General features: G+C 36.9%; 2 protein-coding genes across 2 annotated transcripts; one reads left to right on the forward strand and one right to left on the reverse strand.

The window, feature by feature from the left end:
• The first annotated feature begins 4,220 nt into the window (after positions 1-4,220).
• Positions 4,221-13,776, forward strand: nme6 (NME/NM23 nucleoside diphosphate kinase 6). Its single transcript, XM_079831031.1, has 5 exons — positions 4,221-4,677; positions 8,620-8,719; positions 9,168-9,207; positions 12,694-12,854; positions 13,136-13,776. The coding sequence occupies exons 1-5, from the start codon at positions 4,600-4,602 to the stop codon at positions 13,198-13,200; spliced, it is 444 nt and encodes a 147-aa protein (XP_079687157.1). The 5' UTR covers positions 4,221-4,599; the 3' UTR covers positions 13,201-13,776.
• Positions 13,777-14,621: 845 nt separating this feature from the next.
• baalcb (BAALC binder of MAP3K1 and KLF4 b) lies at positions 14,622-21,642 on the reverse strand. Its single transcript, XM_079831032.1, has 4 exons — positions 21,477-21,642; positions 20,469-20,891; positions 17,279-17,472; positions 14,622-15,551 (listed from the first exon to the last, which is right to left on the reverse strand). The coding sequence occupies exons 2-4, from the start codon at positions 20,650-20,652 to the stop codon at positions 15,378-15,380; spliced, it is 552 nt and encodes a 183-aa protein (XP_079687158.1). The 5' UTR covers positions 20,653-20,891; positions 21,477-21,642; the 3' UTR covers positions 14,622-15,377.
• Positions 21,643-23,644: the final 2,002 nt, after the last annotated feature.

Raw genomic sequence — 23,644 nt, forward strand, 5'->3', positions numbered from 1 at the left:
GGTGTATAGTGTCGGTGCTCCTTTTGCTGCCAAAACAGTCCTGACCCGTCGAGGCATGGACTCCACTAGACCCTGTGCTGTGGTACCTGGCACCAATATGTTAGCAGCAGATCCTTTAAGTCCTTTAAGTTGCGAGGTGGTTTGTGGTTTGATTGGATTGAGATCTGGGGAATTTGGAGGCCAAGTCAACACCTCAAACTCATTGTTGTGCTCCTCAAACCATTCCTTTTTGCTTTGTGGCAGGGCACATTATACTGCTGAAAGAGGCCACAGCCACCAGGAAATACCGTTTCCATCAAAGAGTGTACATGGTCTGCAACAATGCTTAGGTAGGTGGTACGTGTCAAAGTAACATCCACATGGAATGGATGGCAGGACCCAAGGTTTCCAGTTCATTTAGTGTTACAGTAGCTCGTCTGTTTGTTCGGACCACACAGGCCAGCTTTCTCTCCCCACATGCATCAATGAGCCTTGGCCGCCCATGACCCTGTGGCAGGTTCATCACTGTTCCTTCCTTGGACCACTTTTTAAAGATACTGACCACTGCACACAAGGTACAGCCCAAGACCTTCAGTTTTGGAGATGCTCTGACCCAATCGTCTAGCCATCACAATTTGGCCCTTGTCAAACTCACTCAAATCCTTCCCATTTTTCCTGCTTCTAACACATCAACTTTGAGTACAAAATGTTCACTTGCTGCCTAATATATCCCACCCACTAACAGGTGCCGTGATGAAGAGATAATCAGTGTTATTCACTTCAGTGGTCCTAATGTTATGCCTGATCAGTTGTCTATTACTATTGTACAGTATAATGAATGTACAATTCATTTGTTGTTTAGAGCAAAATAGTTTTGTTCAATTATACCATCTCCAGAAGTATTTAGTCAGCTCGCTATGATTCTGATTTTCCTATGATGGTTCATCTTGATCGGACTAACGGTTTTGAAAATATTTGCGAACGTTGTTTAAATGCTAAATCACAACGTTGAACAAACCATAAGGGCAAAACCTAGCATATTTGGTATTGTTGGACTCGGCAAAGATTCAGGAATCTACGGGTATGACTCTCGTGAAAATAAGTCAACCACACCCAAAATTATAAGCATGTGAATATTTGATTTGACCACTAGGTGGCGCTGGCTCCTTCAGGGCATCGTGCCGATGACCATATTCGTAACTATATGCTAATGCATTCATGAAATACAGCATTTTACTACAAGATTCAAAATGGCTGACACCCCAAAATGACATGGATATCATTTAACTCACTCAGCATTGTATAGTCACGGAATCAGAGGATTTTTTTTGTTTTGTTTCTAACCCTTTCTGTTCAAAAGTTATTAGTAAAACCTGAGTGCAAATTTGGACAGTTGGTGGCGCTAGAGGGATTGAGTTAGATACTCCAAATTTGCTATGGTGACATTTCCAACTGTCCTCAATCTGTGTGCCAAATTTCAAAAAACTTTCCCGCAAGCGGTTCTATGGGCTGCCATAGACTCAAGAGCAGAAGAAGAAACGGAAGCAGAATAACAGATACAATAATATGGATACAACAATAATACAGATACAATAGGTGCTTGGCCCCTAATAATAATGCAGTTTATTAAAATATTTAAGGAATATCACAATGTTTCGTACGTGTTTTAATTTAAACCTCTGTTGTGCAGCACTTTGTTATTTAAGTTTGAAAGGAACTATTCAAATTTCATTTGATTACATTTTAAAAGATTATCAAATGTTGTGCAATCTTTTGATTAGTACAATTTTTGATGATGAATTTAACATAATCTAGAAAAAATAAAACTGACAATAGTTGTCAGATTTCTGAAAAATAAAAAATTTCTTAGGGCACTATTACTGTTAAAATTCTAATCAATTATTTAATACATTTTTAAAGTTTTATGAATTCCTATGAAAGAATTTATGAGACAGACTTTTTGGTTATTGAAATTTAATTAAACCATTAAAACATAGAATTTGGGAAAATAATTATTTCATAGGGCGCTAAACGGTCCCACTTTATGTTAGATGTACTTACGTCAAGGTGCAATGTGCTTACTGTGTTCATAAGGTCAATTAAGTTTTTTTTAAATATAGGTACACAATGTAAGAACATGTATATACACAATACATACATTGTGCCAAATTATTAATTTGAATGTTAGTACAATTTTAACCCAGACAATTCCTGTCTAGATGAAAAAGTTTTTTTTTTTTTTTTTTTTTTTTGTATACAATGAAAGTCAATGGGTTCCAATGTTGTTTTGAATCACACTTTTTTATTGCATGGACAAAACACTTTAATCATTTAAATATCGATCTTCTTCCACAGAATGCATTGTTTCACAGAAGTAGGAAAGTGGGCATGAATGTGGGTAGATGACAGAAATGCATTGTTTTATGATACATGTGATGTCAGGGTCATCTTGTCTAATGTGAAAGACATGAATACACATTTAAAAGTGGAGTTGGTCAAGGCACACCATAATTCTTGAGCTTTAAAAGTGTTGTCCTTCCTTAGGTATGGCAGTTGCTCCCGCTGAGGTTGACACAGCTGTCTGTGAGAGTCTGGTGCTGCTCTGTGAAGCATGGGAATAGAAAAGGTCAAAGGACACTCGCATTTCAGTAGATGTCAAAACAGGTGCTAGCAATTGAGAGGTAAACAGCTTATTCTCTGTCCAACAAAGATGCTCAAAAGGACTCTTTGAATAAAGATCAGTCATTATGTATAAATTTTAACTATATTGGTAATTTGAAATTCACCTTTCTCACTTTTCACAGTTCTCCGGTGAGAAGCATTTCTATCTCAGTGTGTGATTTGCTGTGAAGTAAGTAATATATAAAAGCTCTAGCTTTTGAATTCTTTCACATGCATTTTTACGATCACAAGTGGGCTACAATTTTAGTAACCCTGAAGGCTAGATATTATTGAACAGCAGACCAAATGGGCATATGGCAGGAAATGCACCTCTGACCCCATCCTGTCACTCCTTAAAAGACCTACATGAAACAGACAGGGTGTCAAAATGGGATACGTGTTGGTTCAACTGGTGTCAGCAAACTCATTGAAAAGCCCACTGAATGAACATGTGTGAGCCATGGTGGTGGTCAGGGTAAAGTTGGGGTAACTAGGTCAAAACAGACTGGCAAATGAACAAAGGATATAGGTGTGTGAAAATCAAGGATTCTACATTAAGGTCTATTTACTGCAGCCTGCTGTGACACGCAACAATAAAAAATGATCTGTGGTGTAGCCACATCATCAGTGTTAAGAAAATAATTCACACAAGTCATCACATGGATTTTTGTTAATTCATCTTAGTTGTCTAAAAAAAATTCACATTTGATGTCAGATCCTGCACAAACTCATAACATATAAAAGGGCACACGGATTAACAAGATACATTTCTAGTTTCAACATTATTTGTTCTTCAGCTGTTCCTCTTTCAAAGAAAAAAAAAAAGGATCAGCTGTAGGCTATGTAAAGTGACCCATATTTGGTTTTTAATCACTGAAAATGTGTACAATTTACTCTTAGAGCCTATTGAGATCCTTATATATCTTGGAATTGAACCATATAGGGCTTTAAAATATGGATACCAAAAGAAAAGTTTTGTTAAGAACCGAAATCTGTCTGTCACCATTCACACAGAGAAAAAGGGTGTCAAAATTGTATGGGGTAGGCTATACAGCAGTTTGTCACTGGGGCAGTACCCTTAAAGGGATAGTTCATCCAAAAATTAAAATTAGCCCATGATTTAGGCCTACTCACCCTCAAGTCATCCTAGATGTATATGACATTCTTCTTTCAGACGAATACACCATTTTTTTTTTAATGCTGGCTCTTCCAAGCTTTATAATGGCAGTGAATGGCTGTTTCTGCTTTTTCAAATTGTCATTTTTGGGTGAACTATCCCTTTAAAATTACATCTTTGTAACTCTTTTACACATAAAATGTCCATATTAATACCCTAGACAAAATACGTACCTTAAGGTACTACTATGAACATTCTACAGATATTTTCTGTATTTTATTGAAAGCTTTCCACAATGTTTTATCAAACATAATGTTTGATATGATGCATAGATAACAGATTTTTTTTCGAGGTACTGATTTTTTTGTTAAAAATATATTAGCTACTGTGTTGATGTTGGTTATTTGTAGATTTATTGACAACAAAGTGTGTGAATATCAGACTGTTGGAATTTTCCTGAGCTGCTGCGCACTCTGTTACTTCCTATGTTTACTACCGGGCAAGATGGCGGCGCCCATACAACCCACAGCACGGAGCTCGTACAGTTTATTAATCGAGATGTGTTCGATTTGAAAACAAATTTAACCACCAACTGATTTATCGAACGGATTTTCCTCGGTGGATCGTGTACATTGTATCCGTTAATTTATCTAGTTGTACTACTACGCATTATTGGTCTGAACTGTGATGTGAAATATTCACGACCACTCGTGTGTTTAGATCTGCTGGTTAGCGTGTAACTATTAATCATATCGATCTGGAGACAAAACACGGGGAATATATAAGCCCTTCTTTTAGTAGAAGTGAAATCGGGAAATTGAAGCAATCGCAGATTCGCAGACATGCGGTGTGTGAAGGCACTGCAGCTCACCCTCGCGGTCGTCAAACCAGATGCCGTGGCCCATCCGCTCATTCTGGAGGTGAGATGATGGCATTGCAGCTGTTATAATGAACACCTGTCCGATTATATAAATAACTAAAGCAAAATCAAATGGCAACAAACTAAACTCAGGGGAAAAAAGGAAAGTTTTAAATTTTATAAAATTCAAATAAGCTTTACAGATCTGTAATGGAAAAGGATTTAAACTGTTTTTCATGCAAGAACCAAACTATTTTTGCAAATGCATCAGTGGAGCAGTCCTTAAGAATTTAACAGTTTTAGGTGGTAGACAGTTAAAGTCACAGGTACAATAACTTAACAGACTAACAAGACCTTTCTACTAACTGAAAAACACCAGGAAAAATAAACTAATGTAAGATGCCTACGATAGGGAGACAGGAAAGATTACTGATCGTCTGCTGTGCCAAACAGTCTATGGTGCCAAACCACACGTAACCAGAAGTCCGCCCAGATGTGTTCAAGAAGTGCATTCCTTCATTGCCTTGGTGTAACAGTGGGATAACATCTCAGAGCAAAAACTGGCAAATCTGCTGCTACTTTTTATATTGAAACTTATTTAATATTGGGAATTTGGGACTCATTATTCCATTTCTGTTCTTCAAATGTCTGTGAATAGTTCAGGTTATGTGTTATGTGTATTTTTATGTAGCTACACTGTAAAAAAAATTCACGTCTCCAATTGAAAATTTTCTAGTGACCGATCACATCTCCATTTTTCAGTTGGCCAAATTGAATTTCTGTGAATTGATACAATTTAATTCACAGAATTTCAATTTGGCCTACGAAAAAAATTTGACGTGATCAGTCACTAGAAAATGTTCAATTGGAGACCTGATTTTTTTTGTACAGTGTACAAATATTTGTACATTAAGCAATTTGTTGGAGGAAAAAAAAAGTTGAATGTGAGAGCAGTGTTGGGGAAAGTTACTTTGAAAAATAATGTTACTAATTGCGTTACTTAGTTACTTTTTAGGAAAAGTAATCTTACTTTTGCGTTACTTTTTCTCACTAGGGCTAAGTTTTTTTTTATAACAAATTTTTGGGCAAATGTAAAGGCCCTTTCACACCAAAATTGAAATAATAAGGCTGAAGGAAATGCAAACTCACATGTGTACAGTAGAGGACACAGCTGTGCTGCCATTCTGGATTGCAGAAGAAAAGAATGCAGGAGAAGAAAGTATAACACTTATTGAATATTCGAAGGACAGTGGCAAGTACATTGGTCAATAAAGCAAGATTAAATGCATAACAATATTTTGAGGTTTGCGTAGTGTTCTGATTTTGCATGTCACTGATTTTATTCATTTTGAGGAATACTGAATCTTTGTGCAGGTGAGATGAGTAAATGCATGCTCGCATTGAGTCTAGAACTACAATAACCATCATGTTTACACACAACGCCTCTTCACTTACTCCTGATTTCTCAACATGGGGACAGGAGAGCTGTCAGTCAATACATAGGAAAAAACAAAGTAACTTGCGGTACTTATTTGAAAGAGTAATTCAGATATTTTGTTATTATAAATTTAAAAGTTATGCGTTACTTTACTAGTTACTTTAAAAAAAATTATCTGATTACGTAACTCGAGTTACCCCAACACTGTGAGAGAGGACGTTTCTTTTTTTTTTGCTGAGTTTATGGTTATGAAAATGCCGTCATTAATTACTCGCCCTCATGTGGTTCCAAACATGACTTTCTTTCTACTGGGAAACAAAAAAACACATATTTTGAAGAATGTTTGTAACCAAACAGTTTTGGTGACCATTGACTTCTGATGACCTATGAACAAAAAAACACGCCTTTATGTTCCATGAAAGAAGAAATGTACTTTGTGTTTCAGAAAGACATTAGGGAGAATATATATTTTTTTAGTTTGGGTAAACTATCCAAACTATTGTTTGGTAGTTCTGTGTGTGTTATATTTTATCATATACTCCATAATTGTTTCACTGTTTTAAATGTCAAAGCCCATAATTTGGCTGTTCCAACATGATAGCTTACCCCCCAGGGTTTCCCAAACTGGGGTTCATGAGTTGTCGAAAAGCTAATAATTAATTAAATAATACAAATTTAATTTAATGAAAATAAAACCAATTCAAATTAAACCATAAAAAAGATAAAAATATTTAATGTTTACCTGCATGCCAACTAACATCAGAGAACTGTGGTCATGCAAATGTATTGTTAAATTTAAATATTATACAATTATTTTTTAAATCTCAGGAGGCACTTTAAGTTACTATTAATATCCTGAACAACAAGTGTGATAACTAGCCCTGGTCTCCCCATCCTGCTGAATGTTACTCTTTTAATGAAGAAAGACGGATGGCACGTAATTCAAAATATGTAGAGGCTTAAGGCTACATAATAATTTGTCTTTACTATTATAACAAGCCTACGTCTTGCTTGATTTAATTTCCTCTGTCTGTCGCTTCAAAGAGATAAAGGTGCCTTTAATTAGCGACAATTTCCTCATGCAACGTGGTTTGAAAACTGAAGCCCAGGCTGCTTTAATTTACACCAGCGGATTCTAAATTAAATGTTTGTGTTTTCATTAGTCTGAGATCTACTTTCATCACAGCCTTTACCCTTGTTCCTTTGGGAGATTAAAACTCTTAATTAACTTTTTTTTTAGTTTTTTTTTGCTGAGATACTTTGTCATATTGTTGGGAAAAGATACAGCAAAACTGCAACAGGCTTTCATTAGCATAGAACATTTTTTCTAACCACCAACAATGAGTTTTGGTCAGGCGGCAACCTCTCGCAGTTTCTCTTGAAGCCAATACGGAAGTGACTTAAACTGCAATTAATCGACTGGCCACTAGGGACAGGCTCCAGAAGGGAGCAGAATCTCATTGAGCCTCATGTTGAAATGCCCAAATTTACAGCAGAAAAAAACATGTTTATAGCCTGGTACAAATTGTGGTTTTTGTCTATACGGCTAATTTTGCCCTTCATGACAACTGTGAGGGGGGTGAATTTTTTTATAACTCATTCGTTTACATTATAAAAAGCCTTAAAGTTCTGCATAATTAAGGGAGTGGCCACTTTGAGTGACAGGTGGATAGCCATTTATCTGCTGTCTGTTAGTCATCGCGTCACCTCAGCTCCACCCACGTCCCGCCTCTTTGCCCATTTTCTATTATCCGGGAGTGATGTGCGATGACAAGATGGCAACTGCCAGCTTTACGCTTCAAAACTGCTCTTCAGAATCCTATGGGTGACTTCACGGACACTACATCCATATTTTACAGTCTATGGTTTTGGTTTAAAGAGATGCAGATGGAGCTAGGGCTGTGTATCGCCAACAATGTCACAATACGATACGCATCACGATACTAAAGTCACGATACGATACCTATCACGATACTAAAGTCACGATACGATACCTATCACGATACTAAAGTCACGATACGATACCTATCACGATACTAAAGTCACGATACGATACGTATCACGATACTAAAGTCACGATACGATACGTATCACGTGGATACAAATTTTGTGTCATAACAGTTGTGATAACTGAAAAACTATTTTGTTTTTGTCATTAAAAGAAACAATAAGTTAAATGAAATAAAAAAAGCTTAGAATGGCTCTTCCTTTTGCTTTTAAAGTCTCTGCCTCAATAACTGAAATGACAATTAGTGTCAACTATAGTGACACTGAAGCGAGTCAGCAATGCTCAATGACTAAACAAACATTAAAAATATTCCATAAAAGTAAAAACTGTAACTTAAAATCCTCATATACATTTTAAATGTCTCGCACTGCTGCTCGCGTTTCTAAAATTGGCACAACTTGACATCACGTGATAATTGGTTACATTCAAAAGCGCAGAATTGATGCGGCAGCTGCATCGTCAGGAGTTCATGACAATGTATCGTTGTATCGATATTCTGAGCGTAGCCCTAGATGGAGCACTGAAACATATTAATATGTTGTTTCTTTCCATTTCAGACTCTTCATCAGAAGATTCTCGAAAACTTCATTATCATTAGAAGGAAAGATCTGATGTGGAGGACAGAAGATTCAGAAAAGTTTTATGCTGAACATGCAGGTAGAAAATGATTTTTCTATGGGATGCACTGCATGAATGAAAATGGTCTGTGTTTGTATCTTTGTAACAGATTGAATGGTTAAGCACAGTACATGTGTGGGCGGGTGTCTATGTGATGCGTGATTTTAAACAGGGGTGAGTCATAGTAAAGGCTTCACATAACCTGGAGATGTAATGTTGAGACAGCATGTGGATAGAGAACATGTTACTCAGTCTCAGCTTATGATATCCCACATCCAAAAAAAAGCAGCTGCCTCGCATTCAGATGTCTGTATTATCTGTGCAAAAGCTTGTCAGACCATATTAACAGATTGCAGTAAAAATCTGCTGCATAAACCACATCACCCTTGTTGATTCATTCTTAGTGGATAAGCTAATCGAAAGATGCATCAAAACAGTCAGCACTCAGCAGGTTTTTTTTGTTATCCTCCCTGTTTTTATTTTACAGGACGATTTTTCTATCAAAGACTGGTTGAATTCATGTCAAGGTAAAAAAAAAATTATTGTTTTCTCACTAACCATAAAAGTGCCTACAATGCAGCTTAAAGGGGCTATTTGCAACTTTTTCCCCAAAATAAACGTAACAATAGCCTTTTTATTTTACCATTTATGACTCAAACATCTCCTGATGAGCATACTGACACCTTGTCCGCTCACAGTGGGTGCACCTATAAGCCTGTATCCTATTTTTCCTATTTTCTGGCGGGTCGTCTTTTCCCGCGCTGTCTGCGGATGTGACGTCACCACCGCTGCGAGAGCGAGCAGAAAATGAGAGCAGTTCTGTTTTTTGGCCACAGGTGTCAGTCGCGAGTTTAAATTTCAGAAAAACGCATATAGCCCCTTTAAAGTTCTAGACTAATAATATTTTAGTGGAAAAGAAAATGAACAATTATTTGATATGCTAGATCTGCGAAGGAGCCAGTATTTTACATATTTATATACAGGTTTGTGGACATATTTGTGTGCACTGCTTAATTAATCTAAATCTGTAAGTTATAGTAATAAAGACCACAAATGATCATTAAATAATAATAAAAAAATTTTTTATTTTACATCTGATTAAAGTAAACAGGATTTAATTTTGTTTGTGTGGATGTATGCAATTGCTTATATTGTATTTATTATGCTGGTTAACGGCAGCTGTTTTAAACGTTCTATATAATTATTTTTTTATATTTAATAGAATACATTGATCCAGCATTCAGTATAGTATCTTTGGGCTTAGTATTTGGTGGTCGTTAAATATTCCTGTATTTATTGATCAACACAGTATGTCAATTAGGAGGGTTTTTACAAAAACTACTTCTCAGTATTATATTGAGATATTATTATACATATTATTATAGTTATATATATATATATTTTAATTGGTTTTCATTTTGTATTTTTTAGTTTCATTTAAATTTTAGTTAAAGTTTTAGTAATTTTGTTGTTTGTTTTTAGCTTTTTTAAAAGTTATCATGTTCAACGTTATGTTGAAGACCAATGGCCAATGGAACTGGTGAGTTCCAAAAAGGGATAGTTCACCCAAAAATGAAAATTAGACCATGATTTACTCACCTTCAAGTCACGAATAAAATCGGAGTTATATTAAAAATATGGCTGAAAAAAAATGGGAACAGATATACTTCCTGTGAAGTATACCTACTAGCCTGGATGTCAGCCGAACTTAGCCACGGCCACAACATTTGAGCTCGGGCAGTTCGGTCTGGACTTGATTCGTAGAGGAGTAATTATGCCTGAACAGAAACTGTTCGGACCAATGAAATTGTCAGGGCGGGCTTTAGACGATGATGGACAGATGATAAACAGTAACGTAATCATCCACGTCATCAAAGGCGCTTGGGTTGAATTTGTTCTAATCCTAAATGGAGAACTTGTTCGTATATGCATTCACCTTTACTATTTCTCTCAGAAATGATGATCGTGTTGGTAAGGACTCTGTGTATCCTTAAATTCTTTTTTTACAACACCGGCAAAGATCGTTTAGACTCATCTTTTTCTTCTAACGTTACTTATTCCAGCGTGCGGGCAGACAGGGTTGCCAAGTTTTTACAACAAAACCTGCCCAATCGCTACTCAAAACTAGCCAAAAACAGGCCCAATAGGCCGGGGGGGGGGGTTCTCTGGAAAAAAATGGCATTCGGGGGGTAAAATATGTGTTATTTTGGCTGGGCTGCCTGCTAAAATTCGCATTCCTGGGTCTGTATATCACATAATTGGGGTCGCTTCAACCCGCGGACTTGGCAACAGTGCAGTTGAGTTCTGTTGACATTTGACAACTAACGTTATGCGTCGCTCCGTTGCTCTGATTGGTTGTAGGTCTATCCAATTGAGGTCTTTCCTGGTTCGGTTGAAACACGCCCCATAATCACAGCCCAACGGAGCAGTATCAGACTCATATTCTGACTAGAATTGAGTATGACGACGTCAGGCTATAAACCTACTAAACTAAAGGAACAGCAGCAACGACCATCACCGTTGTAAGCCTTGTCCCTTCTATCCTTTTGGCATGGAGGATTATTTTTCTTTGGGCTTACTTGGGGAGCTGCATAGGTTATAACTGTATGAGAGCAGTTGCCAAAAGGGCACGCTACAGCTTGCCAGCATCTGCATCTCCAACACTCATAACGCAGTTCATTGGCGCTTTCCATAGGGACCCCATTTGTCAATCTTCGGCTCAGAGGTGAATTGGGGCTCACAAGTGCCCCAAGTTATCAGTAACCAAGACGCTATGTCTATACATTGTTAACATTTCAGCTATTTCGTGAATAAGTTCATGGGAAAACCTGTTTATAATACTGGGAAGACGAACAGCTGATGTAGAAATTCTTGTAATTGTATGTTATCTGACTGAACATGCATTTATGGAGGTCAAAGGTTAACATTGAAACCACTTGCAGTTTCTCGAGTCTAGAATCTTCAGAAATCAATTTCCTCAAAACACCCTCTGAGCAGATCATCCTATAGGACATTTTTCATCAAAGACATTAACATTTAAATCACTACATTCAGAAAGAATGTAAAGAAATAGATCTTTATAAAGCTTTATGTTCCACCTGAATATTTCCACATAGTACACTACAATTCAAAATGTGGGGCCTGTACATTTAAAGAAATGACTGCTTTCAAGTAACAATAAACACATTTATAATGTTACAAAAGACTTCAATTGCAAATAAATACTATTGTTTTGAACTCCAAACAAATTTAAGCAGTTTTCAACATTGATAATAATGATAAATGTTTCTTTAGCAGCAAATCTGCATGATTTCTGAAGGATCATGTGACACTAAAGACTGGAGTAATGATGCTGAAATTTCAGTTTTGCCATCACAAGAATAAATGACATGACGATATATTAAAACAGAGAACAGTTATTTAAAATTGTAATAATTTATCTCAATATTACTGTTTGTACTGTATGTTTGATGAAATTAATGCAGCATTGGTAAACATAAGAGACTTCTCTGAAAAACATTCTTTAAAAAAAGACTTAACGACCCCAAACTACTAATACTGTATGTTGTATTACCCCTCTTTCTTTTGAAGGGAATAATTAATGCAGATATATGATCTGTGGAGAGGGACATCAATGCTCGTTGTTAATGTAGCGGTTGATCCAGTTTGGACAGTGAGATGAGACCGATGTTACCATGGCACCCTGCCCTCAGAACATGTCTTTGTCTGCGGAAGATAAAACATTAGTGCAGCACACGTATTTTAGTCTACGTCAGGGTAATTTAAAAATAAGCCACTGATTATTCCTACGATTTTAGTTCCATTTGTGTGCCGGCAGTGCCACTAAGTCAGTAATACTCCTCTTTATTGACTAGGCCTGCTATTGACGTCATAGAAGATATGATCACTTTTCTGTTTGGATTCAATTCTATTTATCCATCTAGGGAAAGACAATGTTGTCACAGCTCTCTGTGTAATCCTGCTATTCACATGGACTCTTATTCCCACAATAGTGGCCCAATGAGAGCGTACATCCTAGCCAGGGAAGACGCAATCACTCACTGGAGGGGGATGATGGGTCCTACAAAAGTGTTTAGAGCTCGTTTCACTTCACCAGACACCCTTCGAGGCCAGTACGGGCTGACTGACACCAGAAACACCACTCATGGTTCAGGTAGAGTAATCTGTTTTGATGAAGATTTCCAAAACTCAACAGTTAATGGCTGAACAGACTAGTATAGATCAACTAAAGGCTGGAATACACTAATGCAGGGATGGGCAAACTTGGTCCTGGAACATTCTAGATATCCAGATTTGGTTTGGAGCTAAACTCTGCAGGACAGGGTCTGCCCATCCCTGTTCAAAATCATATCTCCAGTTTTATAAAATAAAGACGAATTTCTTAACCATTCTAAATACTAATAATCCAGCATTGCATCATATTCTTTCTTTCAGATTCTATTGAATCAGCCAAGAGAGAGATTTCATTTTTCTTTCCAGAATTCAATGCAGATGAATAGATGGCGATGGATGAGCCACGTTTTAGGGTAGGACTTACTGTATATAATAAGGAGAGACACATTCATACTCTCCAGGACACTTGATGATCACTAGGCTGGTGGTACTTCTGCAGCGCTACATGAATATGACTTTCACCAAATGTTTCTGCCGCAATTGATTTTTTGATGTTACTCTCCTGTGACTACTAAATATCTGTACCTCACCTTTTTGCCCAAATTATATTAATTTATGTTTTATATATGCATGTATATGAATATATGTACTAGCTTTTGCAGTAAAAGTCAATAAATGTCCTTAGCGTAGCAAACTCTAAGCTTAATTATATGGACCTTTCAGGTAACAATAAAATAAATGAAAGGTTTTGAAACATTCCTTTAAAAAAAAAAAAAGATTGAATCCGAACAAGAGCTACATAATTCTGTAATGGTTGTTCAATGTTCAGTGTGGTTTTGATTTCTACTTTATGAGATTCCTATTTATGTTAACCCCAAAAATAAATGAAAAATATACTGAAAACCACATTATTTTATAGATTAACTGTGAATACTTTACAGTAAGTTTCAATTCATTAAAGGGTTAGTTCATCCAAAAATAAAAATAATGTCATTTATTACTCGCCCTCATGCCGTTCCACACCCGTAAGACCTCCGTTCATCTTCAGAACGCAAATTAAGATATTTTTGTTGAAATCCGATGGCTCAGTGAGGCCTGCATAGCCAGCAATGACATCCCTCAAGATCCATTAATGTACTAAAAACATATTTAAATCAGTTCATGTGAGTACAGTGGTTCAATATTAATATTATAAAGCAACGAGAATATTTTTGGTGCGCCCAAAAAACGAAATAACGACTTATATAGTGATGGCCAATTTCAAAACACTGCTTCATGAAGCTTCGGAGCGTTACGAATCAGTATATGGAATCATGATTCGTGATCGCCAAACTGCTGAAATCACATGACTTTGGCTCTCCGAATCGCTGATTCGATACACTGATTCATAACGGTCCGAAGCTTCATGAAGCAGTGTTTTGAAATCGGCCATCACTATATAAGTCGTTATTTCGTTTTTTAGGCGCACCAAAAATATTCTTGTCGCTTTATAATATTAATATTGAACCACTGTACTCACATGAACTGATTTAAATATGTTTTTAGTACATTAATGGATCTTGAGAGAGGAAATGTCATTGCTGGCTATGCAGGCCTCATCTGAGCCATCGGATTTCAACATAAATATCTTAATTTGCTTAATCTTATGGGTGTGGAACGGCATGAGGGTGAGTAATAAATTACCTTATTTTCATTTTTGGGTGAACTAACCCTTTAACATTAGTTAATGGATTCGGTATTAAGAACTTAATTCTGAGACTGGACCTAGAGAAAGGTAAGAATATAAATGATTATGCTCTTACAAATTACTGCAATAAATATTTATTTACTCAATCAACAGCATCTTCCAGTCAGTAAAGCAGTGATGTATCAAACAGTATTGGAATAATGGAACAAAGCTTCTTATTCTTGTACACTACTCTTTTTACAGTAGTGCTATAGCTTGCTACAGTAACTGTAATTAGGTTTTGAACAAATGTTTGCACTTGTACCTGAAAAATAAAAAAGCGTAACTGTTTAAAGGCAACAATTGTGTGGTAGTAAGTGTACGGGATGTACAAAAAAGCCCTGATTTTCAAATCCAAAATCAACACTGAAGCAATGTATCGACTTCATAAAACACTTGTTGTTCCTATGCTTTTAAACAATTTAAATATATATATATTTGTTAGACTTCTCACAAAATCATTTCGTAGGTTGAGTCAAGTGTCCACCTCTCGATTCCCCTTCCTGATCTATCCTGTGCTTTCAGTGTATGTACAGTAGATGCTTTTACTAAGATTCTTTTTGTTGGCATCAAATGAACAACATTAAAGAACATTATGACAAAGACATTACAGGGGAAAGATGTAGATAAAAATAGACATTATTGAGTCGAATGTAACTGAATGATGAAACAAACAATTCATTGACCCTTGAATGAAACCCGTTAATCTCTGATTAAGCACTGATGAACTTGTTCATTTAGGTCATCCCTGCTTTTTACTTCTTTGGTCCATGACATCTTCACCGAAGCTCTCACGAAATCCAAAACACAATCTTCACGAGGTCTTGTGTATCCACCTCATTTAGGCACTGAGTCAACTGCTGAGTCCATCAGACCATCCACCGGTTTCATGACCTCATAGGTGGTTTGCGATGTCTCCTTGATCTTCCCGCTCTTGTCCACCTGCCGTATACTTTGAGTCACAGTGATGGTCACTTGCTTGGTGGACATCCTGTTGTCCTGCCATTTGGTCTAATGAAGGTGACATTGAAAGATTATCAGACATGACAGTTACCAAATCTTTTTAACTTTTTATTACAGTTTTCCCTAGGTTGCTTACACATTTCCTGTGTAAGCAACTGTAAGTAAACCTACACTCTCCCCAAAAACCTTTCAGTAAACAGTTCTTTAAAGAACCACCTTTTTCTTGGTGTGAAGAATATTTCGACTAAAGAACCCTTTGTGCCAAGGAAAGGTTCAACTGATGTTAAAGGTTCTTTATGAAACCATATAGCCAATAAAGAACCTTTTATTAAGAATGTCAATTATATTTCTCAGATAAATGAGAAAGGTCATATACACCGATCAGGCATAACATTATGACAGGTGAAGTGAATAACACTGATTATCTCTTCATCACGGCACCTGTTAGTGGGTGGGATGTATTAGGCATCAAGTGAACATTTTGTCCTCAAAGTTGATGTGTTAGAAGCAGGAAAAATGGGCAAGCATAAGGATTTGAGCGAGTTTGACAAGGGCCAAATTGTGATGGCTAGACGACTGGGTCAGAGCATCTCCAAAACTGCAGCTGTTGTGGGGTGTTCCCGGTCTGCAGTGGTCAGTATCTATCAAAAGTGGTCCAAAAAAGACAACAGTGGTGAACTGGCAACAGAGTCATGGGCGGCCAAAGCTCATTTATGCATGTTGGGAGCAAAGGCTGGCCGTGTGGTCCGATCAAACAGATGAGCAACTGTAGATAAAATTTCTCAAGAAGTTAATGCAGGTTCTGATAGAAAGGAGTCAGAATACACAGTGCATTGCAATTTGTTGCTTATGGGGCTGCATAGCCGCAGACCAGTCAGGGTGCCCATACTGACCCCTGTCCATCGCCGAAAGCGCCAACAGTGGGCACATGAGCATCAGAACTGGACCACAGAGCAATGGAAGAAGGTGGCCTGGTCTGATGAATCACGTTTTCTTTTAATTCATGTGGATGGCCGGATGCGTGTGCGTCGCTTACCTGGGGAACACATGGCACCAGGATGCATATGTGAAGAAGGCAAGCAAGGGGAGGCAGTGTGATGCTTTGGGCAATGTTCTGCTGGGAAACCTTGGGTCCTGCCATCCATGTGGATGTTACTTTGACACGTACCACCTACCAAAGCATTTTTGCAGACCATGTGCACCCTTTCATGGAAACGGTATTCCCTGGTGGTTGTGGCCTCTTTCAGCAGGATAATGTCCATCAGCATGAATGCCACAAATGCCACAAAGCAAAAATGGTTCAGGAATGGTTTAAAGAGCACACCAATGAGTTTGAGGTGTTGACTTGGCCTCCAAATTCCCCAGATCTCAATCCAATCGAGCATCTGTGGGATGTGCTGAATTAAGAAGTCCGGACCAACACAATATTCATAATGTTATGCCTGATCCGTGTAAACATATTTTATTTCAGAGATAGTTTCTCTTAAATGTACTCCTGAACTGTCAAAAAATGTGAAAGCCAAACAAGCTCAAATGTCTCATTTATGTGAAAGAAAGCTTTGAGTCAATTTTTTAATTGTGCTAATCAATTGTTATTAGTTTAAAAGTGAATTACTGGAATTACCGTAGTAAAATGAACCATAATTTTAGGTGTGGTGTAGATTAAGGGGTACATAAAACTGAAACGCTCTGAAACACTGATTTATATTACAGTGTCTTGTTCACACATGCTACGTGCACTAAATACAACCATTATTTTGGATTAAAATACTTACAATTTCCTCAGTTCGCAACACGCTTCTCCTCTGCACTGTGGTAGCAGAAGAAGACAGCACTTCCTGCTCTTGAGAAGAGAGTATTGTGGGGGTGGTGCCAGTTTTCATGTCATTCAGTCCAACCTCAGACATGGCAGAACACACTTTCAGATATGCCTGAGCTGGAGCAGGCAGACCATCATCATCAAAGAGATCTAATGAATGAGATAGAAAGATAGAAGTTGTTAATTCTTTTGTTAACAAAATCACTGTAATGGTCATTTCAGGAATATTTCACAATCAGATGGAAGGAGGTACATATAAATTCTGGTTAGCCCATAAAACATCCATCCATCCTTCCTTTCTTACTTACAATTTTACAATTTATAATTGAATGACCCTCCTGTGGTGAAAAGGAAGTTTTTAATGTTGTTTATGTCTATGTGGTGTTTTTAATATGCTTTAACCCATAAACGCATACCTCGGGTCTTTAGTGACCCGTGAAGTCATACATTACCCTCCTCATCGTAATGTTAGACATCAAGCACCTTATTGTTCAAACAATTCATTTTCTGCACAACAATAATTGATTTTTTGATGACTGAATAAGTGCAATTCACTTTTATTCTACCAGGTGAAAATGTCTGATACACAATGATGAAGTGACGTTTCACTCATAGTTAGCGCAGGCAAAAAACAAAAGAATAGGAAGTATCATCAGCAAAACTTGAAATGGTCTCCGCGATTTACTGCAGATCAAGCACTGAAAGCAATCAAATAATAGTGTCACTAGGCGCGTTTCCATTACCCTTAAAAATGCGCAAATTGAAAATATTGCCAATCGAAACGCGCCAATTTCGCATAAACTCCCATATATCGGTAAAAAGTTTTTATGCTTGCATGAGGTGGTTTTTCAGGCAATTCGAAAAAAGGAAATTTTCGCAAAACTGCAGTTTTTTCGCATTTACAGGTCAGTACAGAGACAGAGTTCTTTATTAAACTCATAAAAGACAATAGGATTACAGGAATACTGTATTCTAAACAACAAAGAAATGCCACAAATGATCATGAAGACCTTGAAGCAGATATGAGGGAGAACACTCAGAAACACCTCATACGTGTCACTCCCAAAGGGGCTTTTCTTGCCATTAATGCTTGGACAACACGCCTAAGTCTTCTTCCATTAATAATAATGGCCAGTGCGGTGGCTGGGATATACATAAACCCAACATACGTTGCATAATTTTTGGAATGATTTATCGCGAGAGGAAAAAAAAAACGTTTTAGTCGCATGACATCGGTTAATGGAAACGCTGTCATTTCGCAATAGTTTTTTTAACGACATTTTGAAAATATCGCAAACCTTTTGTGAAAATCTGTAATGGAAAAGCGGCTGGTGGATCTGGTGAAGAAGCTGTCAGCGATCAAAATATTGGTTTTGAAGATGTTGAAAGTGATAGTTTTGAGAATATGTTTGAGATGGTGAATATAAGGCAGATGCTGAATGTACTGGGAAATGAGCTCTGATGATGGTATCAAACATCTGCTCAAACCGAACCAAGTTCCAAAAGGTAACACAATATGCTTTACTTTATTCTTATGTAATTGTACTCTAATATCAGGCCAGTTTTATATTATCGTAACAGGTAGAGATCCATCCGTGTTAAATATAGATTTGGCTCACTAAAGACCTCGAATATGTAATAATGATTGGTAAAACATTTATGCATTTAAGGGTTAAGACAAACCATGTGCAAAGTCATAAGTAAACACAATTGCTGAGTATTTTCTCCTTAAATCTGCAGTGAAAAAAAGACTCAAAAACCATGGTTTGAAATCGACTGTGTTTGTCACAAACTACCTTGTAACCAATCGCATCAATGGGCTTTATTCTCTGAAGCTGGGGAGTCTCAAGAGAAGCCAGGTTATCCCAGTATATTTCTCTGTTGATATGAAAACTCTGGTACATTTAGCAATATAGCGGGTGTATGATGTATATTATGATGTTATAAACTGTATGCCTTTGTAATGTTCTAAGTTGTTCAAAGCGTTTCTAAGGATGCTGATTTTTAGAAGGCAGACTGAGATGGCGAATGGGAACATGGTTTAACATTAGCAACACATTATTCGCTGTTGGATAACGTAGTCAAGCAAAAGGCAAATCATATTAATTACTGTTATGTGTCTGACGTTGTAAAGAGCGATACATAAACGCATTACCATTCTGATACGACCCTATAATTCACTCTTCCACCACTTCTTCTGAATCAGTTTCTGGTTCAAACATATATGGCTGAATTAAAGCAGTATTTCCTTGCCCTTGTGCAGCGTTTCCTACAGTAAAGTTCACCGAGTGGATCAGCTCGTGTGATTGAGTGGAGATGAGGCTCATTTGCATATTTATGGATCCATGTATACTAAGTGAAGCAAAGATGTAGATTTACATTCAAGCTATTTTAAGGCAAGTCATGAAGACATTTTCTTTTCACAGGAAAAAAACATTTAAATATGTCATTTTGGTGATCAAAGATGAGTTTTAAGGGATACACAGGGGGACTTTAAAATAAATATTTTCTATTTTAAAATATTTTAAAATTGAATGTAATTCATTCCTTTGATGCAAAGCTGAGTTTTCAGCATCATTACAGTCAGTGTCACATGATCCTTCAGAAAATATTCTAATGGTGCTCAAGAAACATTTATTATTATACTTATATCATTTGATCAAAAAACAGCAGTAACGACATATATAAAATAATTTTAAATAAATGTGTATATATATACGGACGTCTAACTAACAGGGCTAAAATCAAAACAAGACCTAAAAATGACAGTAGTCATAGTCAGTGCAATGTTATCTATTTTAATGATCTGCTATCAGTTTTTTTAATATTCTAATTTAATCACTGTAGCTGCCCCAAGTGTAACAATTCTGCACAAAGAGGTAAGGAGTGCTTATTGTGCTCATCCTTGCTCATACTGTTGTACTGAAGGGATTTAACCATCGCCATGGCAACAAGAGGCCTACTTGAATCAATTGCACACCAACAGCAGACTTGTAACACTTTCCTGTCCTTTTGGTAAGGAAATATCATATGAAGGTTTTGATGGGTAAGGTGACCAATTTAACTACTTAAATGTGAAGATTTGTGTAATTTCAACGCTTTTAAAAATGAGACCAAAGCTTCGAAATATCTCGGTCCATTCTCACCAAGGTTGGCCGTTTTCTCTGATGGGAAGCCCACCTCTGAAGAGTTTTCTGAGGGGATGCTCTGGATGGAGGACAGGGGTAAGTCTGTGTCTGTGCTGGTCAACCAAGTGGACTCTGTCTCTTTGGTCCAGCTCTCCATATATCTCGGCTCCAACACATCTGTCCTGGAGCCTCCACAACCCATGATGTCAAAGAAAAATCTACGGCTACACCGCCTTGGATTCTAGGTCCATTAGAATACCTCCCGAATTGCAAATGGAAAAACGGTGGTCATTGCGTGAGGCATTGCCATCTTCTTTCAAGCCATACATGTTATGTCATTTAGTATCAACAACCCATATCACCGTCATTTTGTAGCAAAAATCAGTAGCCTTCCGCTGGTCAGGTGTCAGGTCAGGCGAACATGGAGATCCGGGACTAATTCTGTGGAAGAGAAAGAATAGCCTGTTTGTTGTGAATCCTAAATGTGATTTAAAATAATACTGGAAGTAAGGAATTCACTTTTTCCCCCTTGTAGTTATTTAATTGGCTTTTGAAATTTAGCATGGCACGTCATATAATTAATGAGTTATATCAGAATCGGATATAAAATAGATTGACCCGTTTCCAATTTCTAGAATAGTTCAGCGCTCTCAATATGCACACGATGTAAACAAAGACGAGTTCAACATTTCCTATGGTCCAATTAATAAAGAGATCAATACATTATATTCAGAATAGATTCCTAATTTAAATCCAGCGATGTACAGTTAGTTTCCCCTGGCATGTAATAATATTTGATAGTTCATTATGAGTAGCCTAATTATCTACATGTGTCGTATTTAGCCTACTGTGATGACGGCGCGCTGCTCTCATACAGATTTAGAGAACATAAAATGAGCAGAAACATGCATTTTCCTAGTATGCAGTAGGCAAAAATAATAATAATAATTATTATTAATTCCTTCAAATGTGCTGAATGCATTGATGGTGGTCTTTCGCGCTACAAATATGTTTGATATAGCCTACCTTAAGTCGACAGAGGAATCAGTGTCAGGAGTCGAATAGTTTTCCTCGGTATTCGTTTTTACAGTATTTATTACTCTTTTCAAAACATAATTTCCAAGATTCATAGAAGAGCTCTACCGCGACGAGAAAAAAAAACAAACACTAAATGACGACCCTCCCTCATCTCTCTCTCTCTCTCTCTCTCTCTCTCTCTCTCTCTCTCTCTCTCTCTCTCTCTCTCTCTCTCTCTCTCTCTCTCTCTCTCTCTCTCCTGATGTGAATGATGCTGCTGACCCTCCCATCATTAGGCTAAGATTAAGAGGTCTATGTATGTGATTTTGGACATATTTATGCCACTTAAATCCACCCATTAACAGACAGGCTAATCCACACTGTTAACGTTACAGTATTGCTGTATTCCTCCCTCTCTTCAGACTGAAGAAGACATACAGTGGTGTTTTTGTTATTGAAGAAAAAAAAAAGTAATAGAGCACTTCTACAGTTTGCACTTCTAAAATCAAAAACATTTGCGCCATGGGTTTCCTGATGAAATTAGTGTTGTAAACAGCGGTTTGCTATTTGCTGTTACTGTATGGCAGGAGGTCCATATTCCATATGAATTTATGACATTAACAGGAAATTGCACTCTCTCAGTGGCAGGCACGTGCAGAGGGGGGGGCTTTGGGTGCTCGAGCCCCTGCCCTTTTTCAAAATGAATCAAAAGTGCCCCTCTCAGACAAATATCAAGGATAATATCGTGGTCAATAAAACGAAATAAATGTGATTGTTATAACATGACAATGTATATAATAGTAACGGACGGCACAAAAGTCGGACAATTTCTGTAGAGGCATTGCCGTAACGCGTTGCTATGGGTTGCGTGCGTTTTGATTGACAGCTGATTTTCCACTGTTCGGAAACGGCTCTCGAGCCAAATATGGTCCTTTCAGAGAGTGTGTGGCCTCGCGGGAAAAAAAGTAAACCAATATTTTTTTTTTCATCCATAATCAGAGCTAATGTGTTGATTTAATTACAAATCTATATATTATATATTTTAAAGTATTACACAATTCACCAATGCCCGTTTGTCATGTATATACACCAACCAATCGTGATCTGGCAAAGCACGTTCAAATTCCATTGGGCATGTGAAACGGTAATTTTCTGTTCTTATTCATAAATCGGTAGAAAATGACATGGACAGACGAACTAACGTTTGTGGAACGATTTCACTGACAAAATGGATTTTAAATGACAACAAACAAATCACTGTACAAAACCATGCAGCAGCTAAAGTCGCATTAATGGTAAGTAGTGTTAAATTCACTTGTATTTATGTATATTGATACACGTTTTACTATTTAATGAAACTATCAAAACCCAAGTGCCACAGGCCTATTATGTGAAGTGTAGGCTGACGAAATGGTTATGTGAAATGACTTTATTTAACGTTACCATTTTTGAATATTATGCAGCATTATGAAAGAAGTCTCTTATGTTCATCAAGCCTGCATTTATTTGATAAAAAACAGCAATATTGTGAAATATTATTAAAATAATGGTTTTCTATTTGAAAATAATTTAAAATATAATTTATTCCTGTGATCACAGCTGGATTTTCAGCATTACTCCACTCTTCAGTGTCACATGATCTTTCAGAAATCATTCTAATATGATGATTTAATGTCAATGCTGGAAACTGTGATACTCTTTTCAAGATTGTTGGATTAATACAAAGTAAAAAAGAACATAATGTAATAATATTTCACAATAGTAGGCTACTGTTTTTTTCTGTATTTTTTATTAAATAAATGCAGGCTTGATGAGCATATATATATATATATATATATATATATATATATATATATATATATATATATATATATATATATATATATATATATATATATATATATATATATAGGCTATATATATATTGCCCCTTTTTTACATTTGAGCCCCTGCCCCTGAAGAACTCTCTGCACGGCCCTGCTCAGTGGTGAATAGACATTTGATTCTATTTCTACAGGATCTGCCTTTATGATAATGGAAAATGCCCTCCCAATGGGATTCCGATGAATAATTGGTATGACTGTAATGTGCAACACTGGAGGTTCATTTGTTATTTGTTTCGCTATTTTAGTTTGTAAAAAAAAAAAAAAGAAAAGAAAGAAAGATCCCATCATGAA

Source organism: Gobio gobio (genome assembly GCF_949357685.1).
Source record: "Gobio gobio genome assembly, chromosome: 12".
NCBI lineage: Eukaryota > Metazoa > Chordata > Actinopteri > Cypriniformes > Gobionidae > Gobio > Gobio gobio.

Excerpts from the sequence above, each read along its gene's own strand:
- baalcb (XM_079831032.1), bottom strand. The coding sequence starts at position 20,652 with ATGGGTTGTGGAGGCTCCAGGACAGATGTGTTGGAGCCGAGATATATG. Across the intron at positions 17,473-20,468 it reads AGAGAAAACGGCCAACCTTG|ATCTCTTTGATGATGATGGT; the intron begins GTGAGAATGGAC and ends CTCATTCATTAG. Across the intron at positions 15,552-17,278 it reads TGTTGCGAACTGAGGAAATT|ACCAAATGGCAGGACAACAG; the intron begins GTAAGTATTTTA and ends CACCTTCATTAG.
- nme6 (XM_079831031.1), top strand. The coding sequence starts at position 4,600 with ATGCGGTGTGTGAAGGCACTGCAGCTCACCCTCGCGGTCGTCAAACCA. Across the intron at positions 9,208-12,693 it reads CTGGTTGAATTCATGTCAAG|TGGCCCAATGAGAGCGTACA; the intron begins GTAAAAAAAAAA and ends TTCCCACAATAG. Across the intron at positions 12,855-13,135 it reads AAACACCACTCATGGTTCAG|ATTCTATTGAATCAGCCAAG; the intron begins GTAGAGTAATCT and ends TCTTTCTTTCAG.